Source organism: Eptatretus burgeri, chromosome 7 (genome assembly GCF_056783735.1).
Source record: "Eptatretus burgeri isolate ZD-2024b chromosome 7, Ebu_testis_v1, whole genome shotgun sequence".
NCBI lineage: Eukaryota > Metazoa > Chordata > Myxini > Myxiniformes > Myxinidae > Eptatretus > Eptatretus burgeri.
In genome coordinates, this window is record NC_140967.1 from 71,662,645 (window position 1) to 71,677,976 (window position 15,332).

The 15,332-nt window shown below is 46.1% G+C and overlaps 1 protein-coding gene across 4 annotated transcripts in view; it reads right to left on the reverse strand.

The window, feature by feature from the left end:
• The window catches only part of LOC147023512 (engulfment and cell motility protein 1-like), a 115,243-nt gene that overhangs the window by 18,245 nt on the left and 81,666 nt on the right, over positions 1 to 15,332 (reverse strand). For all 4 annotated transcript variants that reach the window (XM_085888990.1, XM_085888992.1, XM_085888991.1 and 1 more), the window contains exons 16-18: positions 8,321 to 8,490; positions 1,733 to 1,845; positions 116 to 220 (exon numbers count right to left, since the gene is read on the reverse strand). In XM_085888990.1, the coding sequence (XP_085745116.1) occupies positions 116 to 220; positions 1,733 to 1,845; positions 8,321 to 8,490 (388 nt within the window). The remainder of the gene's footprint in view (positions 1 to 115; positions 221 to 1,732; positions 1,846 to 8,320; positions 8,491 to 15,332) is intronic.

Here is a 15,332-nt window from a genome sequence, read left to right on the forward strand (position 1 = left end):
AAGAAAGTTGAAAAAATGAGTTTTAGCAATGCCTTTGGGAGTTATAAAACTGTCTTTTTAAGTTATAAAATTCTCCAGGGTTGAACAAGGAACTCAGGAAGTACATCTCGCTCACATTTTTCCGGAAGAGTCTCGATTGCAGGTGGAGACGAGTCCTCATCTACGTCGCCATAGTGAAAGACCTTGTGGTTTGGAGAAAGCCGGCAACACCACAGCTTGTCTGGTCATGAATGCAAACAGGAGGAGGAGAATGTTGTTATTAAGAAAGAAATAATGCAGTGCAAATGCGCATCAAAACAACAGTTTAACTGCATCACAGGGTGAATCTTATTGCCCAGATTTTACTCGAAATGGAACAAAGTATATCCAGTGTTCGCGTAAAGTAGGTTCCCATTTTGACATAGACTGTACAATGCATTGGGAAGAGGGTTTTGACTTTGTATAGTTACTGCAGTACATTCCAACTCCAAAACAAGACGACAACGGCACTGCGTAGAGCACATACCTCTGCCAGGATGAACAGTTTATGTTTTGTATCCCACCGATACAAAACCGAATCAGCTTACCCTTGTCACCTACCCAATTTTTTGAAATATCATGCTCTATATCGTTTTTCGCCCCATCTCTCAATGGTGAAGAATCACTTTAAAATTTTAAATCCCGTATCGGGATCCTCACCTAAGTCTAATCAAATTAGTCCTCGTCACACACGCAACCTGCCCTTAAGGTTCCATCCGAGTCCATCCATAATTTTATGAAATATCATGATATATATCATTTTTGACCCTTTCTCTTGGTGAAGAATCACTTAAAAATTGTCATGTCTGGATGTGGATCTGGAACTTCACCAAAAGGTAATCAATTCGCCCTTGTCACACACCCAACCCGTCCACCAAATTTCGCCCAAATAAGTCCATTACCTTTTGAGATATCCTGCTCACAGAAAGACAAACAGGGGGTGAAAACGTAACCTCCATCTACCTTCGGCGACAGAGCTAAGCCCATCAGATTAGGTGACACAGAGCAAGATGCATTCAGATATGGGAATAGGAGTCTTGGATCAATCATAAAATTTAGCAACTGGAAAAGGTATACATGAGAAAAAAAAAACAAAAAAAAAACAAGTAGGTAATGGTACATGTTGCTAATGAGGACGGATTCACGAAATACTCAAGTTGAAGGAATATAAAGTAACAGAATCACATGCCAACAATAAGGAATCCATCCATCTCATCTTTTCACTAAATAAACAAACAAGACAGATAGACAAACAATATTGCCATTTACCCTATTTTCTGAACCCAAGCCACTGTAGTCTGTCGGAATAAAGTTTGTTATAGCCATAAATTGTTATAACCACATCCACAATTTCATGGATTATGGAACTTTGAGTGATGCACTGGCCAATTTAGTTTCGCATACCATTGGAAAGAAACGTGTTTAACCAATTAGCTTGTACTACTGAAATTACAGAGGGGTAAATATGGAGATCACTTTGACTTTGAGAGAAACACTCCATGTCAAATCACTGAACCGTGCTGCTGAAAAACTATCAATTCACACAGGACACATGGAATAAAACCGAGGCAGCGAGTTGTTGCAAAAAAAGATTTGCACTACTCTGATCTTGAAGCAAATGCCTGCTTGCTGTGCAACTACAAAAGATTTGCACCGATCATGATAGGAGGGTGAGGTAAAGAGAACGAGAGTGTGGTGTGATGAAACGGGGCACCTTGCCGGCGACTCCTGCCAATTCTGCGGAAGAGTGTCCCTTCACAGAGACGTGTCAGTCGCTGTTGCTTTATCAAGTCCAGGATTTCTGGACGTATCGTCTCACGCAGTTCCCTGCACAGTACGAAGAACCACAGAGGAATTTTCAAATAAACAGTGCAATGAGGCAGGAAGTAAACCCTAACTTGACACAAGTTATAACATATTCATGCATAGATCCTTTATAAAATTGAATGAAAAAAAATAAATGTTAAAACTACAGAAGCACAAGAGATCAAGCTCCCTTGCATGAAAAAAAACATTTTCTTCATATGACATAAAGCAAGCTTTGATATCAGAAAGATAGAAATTAATGTTAATGGACAACATGGCAAAGAAATGTACTTTGTCAAATCAAACTAAATGTTTCTTGTTGACATTTAAAACTTTATCAAGTGAAGTGAAGAGATAAAAGCAAAGAGAATAGACAGAAAGATTGGCATGATGGAGTATGCCCAACTGGCAGCTGGTTTTGGTGGCCAACTCAGATATGTGATTTTCCCCAAAAGATCATGATTGGTAGTGAAGCCTAAGCTTGAGGAACTCAACCCCTTCAAAGGGTTTGTCAAGAAAGTAGATGGGAGACTTCTCCCAGACTGTCCTTTCAGAGAGACAGAGTGAGAGTGTGAGACTTGTCAGTGTTGAAAAACATATTCCAAGTGTCGGAAGAGTTCCTGATTATATCAAGGGCTACAGAGAGGGAAGGGGCTGCCGCCTGCCTATCTGAAAGATGACTCATGGAATGGCAAAGGATGGAGTCTTCAGTGAAGAGTTAACAAGGGTTTTCCAGAGAAACAAGACAACACCTTGGGTCACTCCAGCCTCAACAGAAAGATAAGGGAATCATGTTGAGAGCTATGTGCTGGCCATGAGAGTGGAGAAGGATAACAAGCAATGAGTGGAGGTAGCTTTAGATGCCATTGGCAGAGAGTTTGGAGAGCAAGACAAAGTGCCAGAATGTCAAGTCCTCAAAATATTGTTACGGATTTGGAAGCCATCTGCACACAGACAGTCAGAGTCCCCGTAGTTCAGTTATTTCGATACTGTAAGTATGTGTCAATAGCTAGAATCCTTCCTTCTGTCTAATGGGAATTATATGTGTACGCTAAGAGTTATTTTAGCGAGATTTTTACATCAACAATAACTACATCCTCCACATCAGCAACGATAACAACAACATCCCTCCTTCGCTACTACCATCATCGACCTTCCTCACGCGCATGCATGCTGAGCACAGACGTAGCGGGGCTTCCATCGCCTCAGATCGGAGCCCCGCCACAAAAAAGGGCATGGAGTGTTTCCTCTGCCCAATGAGCGAAGGGCGAGCATGACACGCACACCCCAGCCAATTGGGAGGTGACCACGAGTCATCTGACAACCCCCCCGGCCAATCAGGAGGCGAGTGGCGAGGAGAAGAGGCCCCTCCCACCTAAAGAGGGGTAGAATGGTTGTGAGGAGCAGTTTTTCGGCAGACCAGGTGATTGTGGCGATGGCAGAGTGGTTGTGAGAGATGAGAAGACGGCAGACAGGAGGATCGTGGCAATTCTGAGCAGTCTGTTGTCGTGGCAGACGGTCGTGTGTGGTGGTTGGAGCGGTCTGAGACAGTGAACAGGACAGGAAAAGAACAGGAATTTATGTCAATTGCGATGATGGATTTCATGGCTTTGCTAAAATAAGACCGTGCATACTGAAGCTCACCTGGATCAGGAGCAGCTGTCACTCTAACCCCCCACCACCCCCACCCAGCATATCCCCTTCGACCCTGATTTTTTTTAATGCCGTGAACAAACTTTGGTACATCATGGGTGATGAAGGTTGTGGTCAAGTTTCAACAAAATTGTGTCTAGTTTCAGAGAAAAAAAAGCAAATACGTATTTTGGAGGGTCCAAACCTCCCCTGCCCCCCCCCCTTGTAAACTCTTAATGTGCACAGATTTTGATGCAGTTAATACACTTTGGTCCATCACGGGTGATGACAGTTGTGGTCAAGTTTCATCGAAATTTTGTATGTAGTTTCAAAGAAAGCAGAGACATATCTTGGGGGCAACCCCCCCCCCTTACACCTCCTCAGACCCTGATATTTTCTAATGGCATGAACAAACTTTGTTACATCACAGGTGATGAAGGTTGTGGTCAGGTTTCATCAAAATCGTGTGTGGAGTTTGAGAAAAAAAGCAAATACCTATTTGGGGGGGGGGGGTCAAAATAAACCCCGTAGACCCCCTTAATGAGCGAAGATTATGATGCGGTCGATAAACCTTTGTAAGGCATCAGATATGAAGCTGTGGCCCAGTTTAATCAAAATCATGTGGTTGGTTCAAGCGATAATGACTGAAGTATTTACGTACTGATTGACTCACTCACTCACTCACTCACCTATGGACACTGGTCAGTTGCATCAGCTCAATGGACTAAAGTTAAGGTGAGCTCATAATTGGAAGTAAACTTCTGGTCCTGGAGTTAAGATGATCCGTTTTGGCATCCATTTTCTGTAATGTAGTGATGTCCATTACTTAGAAGTCAACCAACAAGTAACCTAAGTCAATATATATATATATATATATATATATATATATATATATATATATATATATATATATATATATATATATATATATTTTTTTTTTTTTTTTTTTTTTTTTTTTTTTTTTTTTAAACAAAACAAGAAGATGATGTGCAAGAATGGCAGAACAGGTTTGAAGGATGTGGTTGCTGATGCCATCTGGGCCCATCATAGAATTGGAGTCAAGGGTTGCCAAAACTTTACCCTCTCAAGTGAGAAAGAGACAGCGTCGAGCAAAGGTTTGTGCAAGTGGGTAGGGTAGGGATTGGGAGTGAGGAGTTGGGTATGTGAAATTTGGAAGCAAACAGTGTTGAGACATTCAGCCTTCTCAGAAGCATGGTCAGCTGTGGTGTCATTTGAAGTGAGAGAAGGGAAGAAAGGGGAACATAAACCAGAGACAACACAGATCTTTGAGGAAGGAGACAGGTTGGTCAGATGTTATTTTTGGACTCGACTGAGAGTGCATACACTTCTTGTGGTCTTTGTGGAATGGCCTGAAGTTTGCCTTCAGTCAGATTTGCATTCATTGAAAAGAAAGTTCTGTAACAGCAACTGCATCACCAGGAGATTCAGACTACCAGAGTTGAGAGGATGGGTGCAATACCTGCAATGAGATAGGTCGATCAGAGTGTGGAAGTGGTGGCAGGCATGCAGGAGATGATGTAATGGATGGTGGCATGAGGCAGTTAATTGTGATCCTGAAACCATTGCAAAACTGGTATATTTTCAGGATCTCAAGGTGAGAAAGTTTTTATCTGACACCAGATTTGTTTTCTTTCTGAGTTTCCCTGCAATCTCCAATTCATTGAGGAAAAAAAAAAAAATAATAAAAATAAAAGTTGTACATTGCATAATAATAACATAGGGGTTATTGGGTCACTTTGTCTATGTCACTTGGTCACACATTGTACAGTCTATGTCAAATAATACCCCAGGGCACTCACCTGGTAGAGGGTGGGTAAGATAACCAGTGAACCACTGGTAGGTGTGGATGACCCACAAAATATGTAATGGAGAAGAAAGTAATTACCTATGGATTTTTTTTTAATGCCATGAAAAAAACTTTGGTACATCACGAGTGATAAAGGTTGTGGTCAAGTTTCATCGAAATTATATGTGTGGTTTCAGAGAAGAAAGGAAATGCATATTTTGGGGGGCAACCCCCCTGTAGACCCCAATTTTTTTTATTGTCGTGAACAAATTTTAGTACATCACAGGTGATGAAGGTGGTGGTCAAGTTACATCGTAATTGTGTGTGTAGTTTCTAAGAAGAAAGCAAATACCTCTTTTAGGGGGGGGTAACCCCACCCCTGTAGACCCCCTCAGACCCCGATTTTTTAATGCAATGAACAAAGTTTGGTACGTACATGGTGATGAACATTATGGTAAAGTTTCATCGAAATCCGATGTGCAGTTTCAGAGAAGTTGAAAGTATTTGTGGATGCACAGACAGACAGACAACGTGCCATCCCATAAGCTCCCCTGAACAAAAATAATTTCAACAAATAAACCAGTGAACATTTTAAAGAAAAATACTTTTTCAGAAGAAAACTTGTGAAATGCAAGGTTAAAGGACATACAAAGAATGCACCTGGCAAATTACATCCATAGTTCAGGAAGGTGGGATCCCAGGTAGAAATCCCATACACCCATGTTGATTTGTCCATCGTCTACCAATGTCCTCATAATCCATGGAAAAACTATAGATGCTGCGTCTCTTTTCTTTTCTTCTGTCTCTCCAATCACTAAGCTTAATCGAGATAATTAAGAATGTCTTGCAATTCTACTTTGGCCATTCCAAATTAATTTACAACTCTATTTATTCTGTTCAACCCAGTCAAAAAGTAAACATTTTTTTTTCAATGTGTTTGTCATGTTGATGACATCATGCCATTGCAGTTGGATGTGCTTCCATGCCAATACATCAAGAGGTTGTTGTTGTTGTTGTATGTCCTTTCAGTCCTATAAAATCCCATTCCACGCTATCAACCATCCTTGATGGGTATATCAGCTATCCATCCACATGTTAAAGTAGAAACCTTAATATGGAATAGGCAAAGCCGAGAAGCGAACATAGAATTCGTCTTACATGCGCTTCTGACTTTACATAAAACTTGTTCACAACTGTATACTTGCCAACTATACCGTGGTACATGTAAGCGCCGCACAGCTGAGGATTTTGACGCAATTTCCGGTTACTTCGGCTTGGATTCGGGATCAGCGATCAAATAATGTAAATCACAATTAAAAAATATTTTTTGACGATGCGGGAGATATCTTTATTAAAATTAAGTTTGGAAAAAAAATAATTGAATAAACAAATAAATAAACGATCACTTCTGGTCAAGAATAAAAGAAATTAAAAATTCCGGAAAGAGTTTCAAAATCACTCCCAGTAATGTTAAATACTAAATAAACACTTCCTGTCATGAAAAAAAATCACTTTCGGAGTATAAAATTAACTTTGGGAAAAAAATTAAATAAATAAATAAACACTTCCTGTCATGAAAAAAAATCACTTTTGGAGTATAAAATTAACTTTGGGAAAAAAATAAATAAATAAATAAACACTTCCGGTCATGATCTCCCGGCATGCATCATTCCTCATGACAAAAACCGGAAAAAAAAAAACCAGAAACAAAAAAAATGGAAGCAAAAGTGTCATGGCCAACGACACGGATTCACAATTGCCAGGGTATTGTGTTGTTTTTGTTGTTTCCTATCCTCTCATGTGCACGCATTAAGTAATATTCACAAGATAGAAATAAAACCCAATCGTGTTTATACACCGCACAGCGTTTAACAACAACCGGAAGCAAAAGGTCATAGCTAACGACACGGATTCCAAATAGCCAGGGGTATTGTGTTGTTGTTGTTGTTGTTGTTGTTTCCTATTCTCTCACGTGCACGCGTTAAGTATGAAGCTCACTGCGTTCGCTAATATGGAATAGGCAAAGCCGAGAAGCGAACGTAGAATTCTTCTTACATTCGCTTCTGACTTTACCTATAACGTGTTCACAACTGTATGCATGCCAACTATACCGTGGTACGTGTAAGCGCCGCACAGCTGATGATTTTGACGCAATTTCCGGTTACTTCTGCCTGGATTCGGGATCAGCGATCAAATAATGTAAATCACGACTAAAAAATATTTTTTGATGATGCAGGAGATATCTTTACTAAAATTAACTTTAGGAAAAAAATAATTGAATAAATAAACAATCACTTCTGGTCAAGAATAAAAGAAAATATAAGTTCCGGAAAGAGTTTCAAAATCACTCCCGGTAATGTTAAATACAAAATAAACACTTCCTGTCATGAAAAAAATCACTTTCGGAAGAATAAAATTAACTTTGGGAAAAAAAAAAAATTGAATAAATAAATAAATACTTCAGGTCATGTTCTCCCGGCATGCATCATTCCCCATGAGAAAAAAACCGGAAAAAAAAAAAACAGAAACAAAACAAAAATGGAAGCAAAAGGGTCATAGCCAACGACACGGATTCACAATTGGCAGGGTATTGTGTTGTTTTTGTTGTTTCCTATTCTCTCATGTGCACGCGTTCAGTAATATTCACAAGATAGAAATAAAACCCAATCGCATTTATACACCGCACAGCGTTTAACAACAACCGGAAGCAAAAGGTGATAGCTAACGACACGGATTCCAAATAGCCAGGGGTATTGTGTTGTTGTTGTTTCCTATTCTCTCACGTCCATGCGTCAAGTATGAAGCTCACTGCGTTCGCTATAATTTTGATATATTTTTCCATGGTGCAGCATGTGGAGGTGAAAACACAATTCAGGAAAATCCCACACACATCCCATTACCTGTACTTGACAGCTATATCAGCAAGTACGAAAATGAAGTCAATATATGAAAATATTTTGCCTGTGAAGTTCCCTAGCACTGCGGTGGGCTACTAAGAGCAGATATAGCCAAGAAAAAGAAACAGGAAAATAAAAATTTTAATTGAAAAGTGCACACCTGATCGGAGGAGACTTAAAATCTCCTTGTTCCTGATTCATCCTGTCAGTCTGACGTAGTTTGAGGATATCTGCGTAGGTGAGAGCCTGCAGTGCCTTGCGGAACTGCTCAAACTTCTCTGGCTGTACAAGAAGGGCACGCTGGATCTGTTCTCGTATCACCTGGATCACCTGAAATCAGCATGACGTTTCACAGGTAGGCCTAGCATTCACAAATGTTTGTCAAACACAAAGTGCTGTCTCCAAATGAGGTGAAAAGTGGGTATATTATTGGCTCATGTTCAAACAAAATAAGTTTGTGACATTTGCACACGCTCAAGATTGCTAAAATATTCATCAAGATCGTTTATCGTTTAAAAAAAAAAATCTTGTAAAAGTGAATACAAAAATAAAATTTCAAAGACTGAGAATGATGAGACATGATAACGATCAATTTTTTCATTCCACAGATCAGTGATGTCACAATGAACTGAAATGAATATTCAGCATCTTTGAATGACTTGTATGGCACATATTTTGGCACTAAATAAATGCCGAGGATTCTTCTGATTATTATGAACACATGACATCACCAGTGCATTTCACAAAATCCTGGAAAGTCCCTTTTGATAATTGGTGGTGTAGTGGTTGGAGCGTCTGTTGCAATTCTGTGAAGTCGATGGTTTAAACCCCTGCCGAGTAATAAGAAAGACTTCAATAATAGGACGTGCTGCTTCCTTGCTTGATGCTCAACAATTAAGTGTGGTGAAAAAGCAGCAACATTGTTGTGACGCCGCCGATACCCAAGGTGCCCCGGGAAGTGATGGCATAAAAAACAGAAAAAAAGTCCAACTAGAATTAAATAAATAGTCTCAAATACAAAAATGTATAAAGAATACAAGGGTAAAATCAAATAAATATTCTCCTCTACAAAGATGTACTGAAAAGGAATACAAGGGTAGAATGAAATAAATATTCTCATATACAAGGATGTATAAGGAATACAAGGGTAGAATCAAATAAATATTGTTGTGAATTCACGCCCACCGGCGTGCGGACGGCCACGTCACTCGAATCGCGACCGCGTCGCCCACCGAACGGACAATTCAGTCGTGACCCTCTCGGAACAACGCCAGGAGCTAGTCACAGGTGGGGGTTTAACCCCACCACGACCGTGCCAATTGCCCACCCGCGCAGGATAGGGTTTGCTCGCTAAATTTGATCGACCTAAGTACCTGCCCGGATGGTCGACCCGGCAATCGTACCACGCCACAGGCCGACTCCGGACACGAACCGCTTAAGCGGTCCGTTCCATGCTACAGTGATAACCGAGCGGTGTTATCGTCGGCCTCGACGGTTCCGATTAATTACCGGGCGTATTAAGCTCACCACGAACCCTTTACGTGAAGCAGGATGGAGGATCAATAAAGAAAAGACGAAGCGAAACGGGAAAACAGTTCACACAAAGCACATTTATTTCCCGGCACACGGAAAGCACACATATACAGCCAAACAGTCAAAATGCACATACAGCAACAAAAACAAAAGCAACAACAACGCAGATAAGAGTTACGACCGACTACGCGCACACATGGCAACACTTATACAGTTCTACCTTACAGACGGCGCCAACGCACATTTACTCAAAAGCAAAGGAAAGAAGCCACCCTCATAGACAAGGGGCCAGACGGGCCTGTAGGCCAATATGTGCGCGTGACCTGAAGGAGCAGCCAGGCCCGCGAGACCGGGGGGGTCCCACCCGCGTCCTCGTGACGCGTTGGCGGACGAGCCACAGATGTGGCCGCGTGGCTGTGCCCCGACTCCGTGCTCCTTGGCGGGTTCCGTTGGCACGACGTTTGGAGTGGGGTGGGAACGGGGCCCCCTTGTTGTACTATCTCAGCGCGGGGGAAAGGGGGAATTGGTGATGCCCTGGGGGAGGGAGAATGGCTGGCTGGCTTGGGTCCCATGACGAGCGATCCCACACCGCGACCTAGTCGCCGACCGCCGTCCTTCTCGCCTCGGACCCGAGCTCCTTGGCCTCTTCCCGCAACTCTTCTCAGCCGACTCCAGAACCCCACTCGATGACACTCCGATGACTTCGCCACCCGACTCCACTCTTCCTGCCACACCGATCACCGCCACCCGACTCGACTGACTGCTCTCCATCCAAAACTGACTCACTCTGCCACGTTTCGCCTTGCGCTCGCCGTTTTATAGGCCGGCAGGAGAAAACAATATGCAAATATCCGGATCAGAATGACCTCGGGGTGGGAGCCACGCTCGCCCATTGGTCGGAGGAAAGGGGGCGTGAATGTCCCCTGATCCTAGAATTTGCATATATCGATTTCACACAGACGTGCCTGGAGGCGGGGCCAAGCCGCCCCGTGCTTGCTAATTGGACGAAGCAAAAGTGGGCGTGTGGCGTTTGTGATCCAAATTTTCCTCGGAAAGGCCGCTATTTGCGCTCGCGGCTCTGTGCGTATCGCTGAACGGGCCCAAGACAGCCCGACGCTCAGTGTTCACAGGTGGTGCGGGAATGGCTGTAGAAGGAGAGAGGCAAAGGTGGTGGAGGTTTTTCGGTGGTGGTTGATGGTTATGGTGCCGTTGGGAATGGCGGTGATGGGGTTTGCGGGATTGAGTTGTGAAGGTAAAGGTCGTGGCTGTTGGCGTTGTTGTTGTCTGAGGGTTGGAGCGTGGTTGTAGTTGGTGAAGATTGCTTGCGTGTTGGTTAAGGTGGCTGTTGTGTGATGGCGGTTGAGACGTGGTTGGTTCAAAATAAAGATAGAACAGAAAAAATGGCTATCTCAAAGCGTCGCAGCCCGAATGAATCACATAAATTCCCTCTCGACAACGGGTTTGGGCTAACTACACATGTACTTAAGAGATATCTCACCTACGGGTCCTGAATGGTGGTTTGCGAATTTCCACAGCCGTAACACTACCCCCTCCGCTTTTTACAGACTCGTCCCGAGTCGTCAAATTCTCGTGTGCCATCATGTGGAGATCTCCCCGAGTACGTTTTACCTTCGGATCCCTGAGTGTGACATTCATGGTATTCGTATCACCAAAATAAATAACCTGAGGGCTGAGTAACTAACTAAACAAACCCACTCATACGGACGACTTAAATAAAATTGCCGGTGCTAAGACAGACATGCCGGGGCGCCCTCATATGTACAGTACATCTTAACCTTAACTTACAAATTTTACACTAAACCATGGCCCAGGATCAATGGATTCTGCAAAGAGAAAAGCAGTTAGCAGGGAGCCAGGCTGCTCGCATGCAGTCTCTGGCTCAAGCAATGCAGGTGGCAGGGAACGTGGCCGGCTGCTCACACACAGTCCTAAGCCTCCCCCTTTTAAATGGGCGCAGTGAACAATGGCGCATGGGCTGCGCAAATGCAGTCTCCTGGCGCGGCTGCCTACAGGGCAGTCCCTGCAGCACGTGCGATGATCTGACGCAGCAAACAACGTTGCACGGGCCGCCAATGCGGTCCCGTGATGCGGCTGCCTACAGGGCAGTCCCTGCAGCTTGCAAACTTGGCGCGGCTGTGAATTTGCCACGGTTGTGACGATCCTGGCGCACAAGGCAATGAACAAGGGGGGGGGGGGTAAAGCAAAATTGAACGGGGGCAAAAAGTAGATGAGGGCAGTGGGCATGGCATGGCAAAGGCAGCAGGCAACCACAGCCGGCAGACGATCCGGCCGGTACAGGCCTCGCAGCAAAACAACAGCTGCCGATGAAGTTTGCCGGCACAGGCCTTGAAGCAACACAGACAGCAGATGAAGCTGGCCAGCCTTTGCCTTTCAGTGGAGGTTGGTGGAGGGAGTGCGGTGGTGCTGACCACTCAGAAGGCAGGCTCGGATCTGCCTACTGTCTCCCTCCCACCAATTGCCTTTGCCTGTCACTGTCCATACCCACTCCCTTAATTTGTCAAAACCAATTTAGCCCCAACTTATTTTTTTGTTGTTGTTTTGATTTTTACTTTCCCACTATAAATCGTCTCCGAAGCCCCTTTACTGTCCTTGTTCGGCTAACCTATCGTCCCCTAGCCTACTCCCAACCCCTACGTTCCCTTCCCGGCGGGGAATGAGGGAGAGCTAGCGTCATGTGCCGAGGCCCAAAGAAGCCTCAGGATGGCCTCCCCAGACTTCAGCGATCTATAACACAAAGTGGGTCCAGCGACCCACAACGAGAGCAAAGGAATGGATGGTGCGGAGGGGTAGACTTCCTAATCGACCCTAACCATTAACCTTTAAACTACCCCGGAGCTTTCAACAAGCACCTCTCGCTTAAACTATTGGTTCTAACAACCCAGATTCACGTCGCCTGTGTTGGTGTCTTCACAATTTCGGGCCTCGCCCCCCAATTTTCTTCCCGTGCCCTCACACGGTCTCATGGCTGGGACATGTGGCTCCCTTGGCAGGCACGACCCTCTGCCGATTCTCCAGCGATGGCACCCCCGGGCACTACATTGCCTCCGAGCCTACCAGCTCCCTAAACACCGGGTGTGTCCTCCATGGCAACTCCCCTGAAATGCTCACGTGGCAGGCTGGCTTCCCGGGCCCCTTTCCGAGGGTCACCCGTGCCCACAAAACTGCCCACGCGGCTAATGGTGCCCCGGGCCCCCACAGCGTGCGGGCGCACCCGTGCCCACTACACTATCCCGCCCCCCCCATGGGCCCTTGGCCTACCACGGCCGACTAGCCCGGTGCCCGGGGTACCCACTCAGCGATACTCACCTTTCGCAGCCACGCTCCCAGCCTGTCAACAGGGCTCCTGCACTCCTCCAAATGGGTATCGAGCCTACATTCACACCAACAGCAAAACGACCTCCATTTTGTCAATTTAACTAACCCAGCTAACTCTCTACACTGGCACCGGGGTCCCTTGGGTGGGAGTCACTCCTCCCCCCAATCACTCATCACACCATGCATTCCCCATTCGCTCCATACACTCAGACCCGCTGGCCTCATAACTCAACACGTCTCCACACAACTCAACAACTCTTCAACACACACACCGCTGAACTCTGCCATCCTTCCAACTACCTCCCCTAACTACCTCGTGCTCCCACGTCGTCCCTTACACTATTGCACGTTCCTTTTAACACTACGTAGCTAAGCTACGTCCCCTCTACACATTCAAAGTCTGTCTTTGTCCTCAAATCCAAAAATCACTTTCCCAACCTAAATCTCAACTACAATCCTCTACCTAATCCATTCCATGGGCCCCATGAGGATTTACCCCTGCCCCATAGAGCCGGTCTAACTTAGCTAACCCTTCCCCCTAACTAGTGTCATCCTGTGCCTGGGCAAGGGGGTCTTCCACCCCTTGCCCGGGGATCCTGTTCACCCGAAAGCGAGGCTTGCTATTTTTTTTCTCTTCAATTACGCGCAGCACCAGCGCGACAACTCGCAGCTCGCGCACCAGCGCGGCAATTCACAGCCACGCACCTTTGGCGTGACGTCATGGCAGCTGTTCGCGTCCCTCGTCCCTCTTGGACGGTAGCATCCGGCAGGGATTCACCCTCCTGCCGGATTCCAACCATACACGCAGCCGTGATGTCACCCTGAGCATAAAAAACACAAGCCCCACCTCTCGAGGGGTTCCCCAAGCGAACACATGTGCTCTGCCCATTGGAGCTTAACACACCCGCCCGCGTGGAGAACCCGTCCGGTCCAAATCCGAAATCCTGCCGAAACTTTGTCCGTCGCGGGATCGGCAACATTCACCGCGCTCGTTTCCGGACCGGGTTTCACTTCCGCAAGCGAGCACGTGGCGGCCTCGTGCGTTGCACAACGCGGACCTCGCACTCGCCGCTGGGTGAACCCGGCGCAGTCCCCGAAACAGCTACGGCCGCTACTCAGCCCTCGTCTCTCTGTTGCCATCTCCGTCACCATTCAACCCACGCACACCTGCGTGTTACGACGCTCACACTCCACTCCATCACACTCACACCGGGAGACACGGCTGCGTGCTCCCGCATGCCCACCGTCATCTCCCTCACATACAGCGACCTTACACACACTGTCTCCCTCACACTCGGCCGCTCACTCACGCATGTCACCTCCCTCGCACACGTGGCTCCACTCACTCGCAGCCTTTCACTCACTCATGCCATTTCCCTCACACAAACCATACCACTCTCACACAGGGCGCTCTCACATGGGGACGCACTCACACCTTTCACCACACACACCGGGACAACCACACTGGGGATCAGTGCCACCACAAGGGGTTCCGGGGTCTCTATACCCCCCAAGCTCTCCGTGCACCCGTTCGCAGCACTCATCCCCTCGACCTCACAAAGCACGACCGAACTCACCTGGTCGTGTCCGCCTCAAGGGGGCACAGCGTCTCCCTCCGTTCCCAAAGGAGGGTATACCGCTGCCCGCACCGGGTCCCTACACGCTCCGCGATCTCACCCCCATTATCCTCCACTACCTCTGTGTATGTGTGCTCGTCTTCAATCCCGTCCAATTCACCCTCTATCTCCCGTGTCTCTATACATTTTATTCTTTCTGTCGTCACCTCATGTCTCGTCTCACACGTTTCGGTCTCCGTTACCCCGATTAGTTTTTCCCCTTGCGTCACTGTCACAGTTTCCGTCACCTCCACGCGTCTCGCCAAACACGTCTCCCGAATTATTTTGTCCTCACCCGCCTCCATTGCGGGCCTGACAACCATTGCACTCCCTCCCAGCTCGTTCGCTCCCACATGTTGCATCGCCATTTTGAGCTCCCCTGCTATTGCCTTCATGCCTGTCTGCAGGCTTCGGCCCATGTTCTGCGTCTCACCCCGCATTTCTTTCATTTCTTCCTTCACTTGTTGCGCATTTACTTTCATTTCGTTTTTCATTCCTTGCATGTCCCCACTGATTCCTGCCAGCATGGCGAATAGCTGGGCCATGTCAGGTGCACTCGGCTGAGCCGATTCGGTCAGGATCGAGGGGTTTTGGTGGAGAGGGGGAGGGGAGGTGTCAGACACCGCGGCCGCCACCGCGCCCATTTCGCGCTCTGGGTTTGATTGG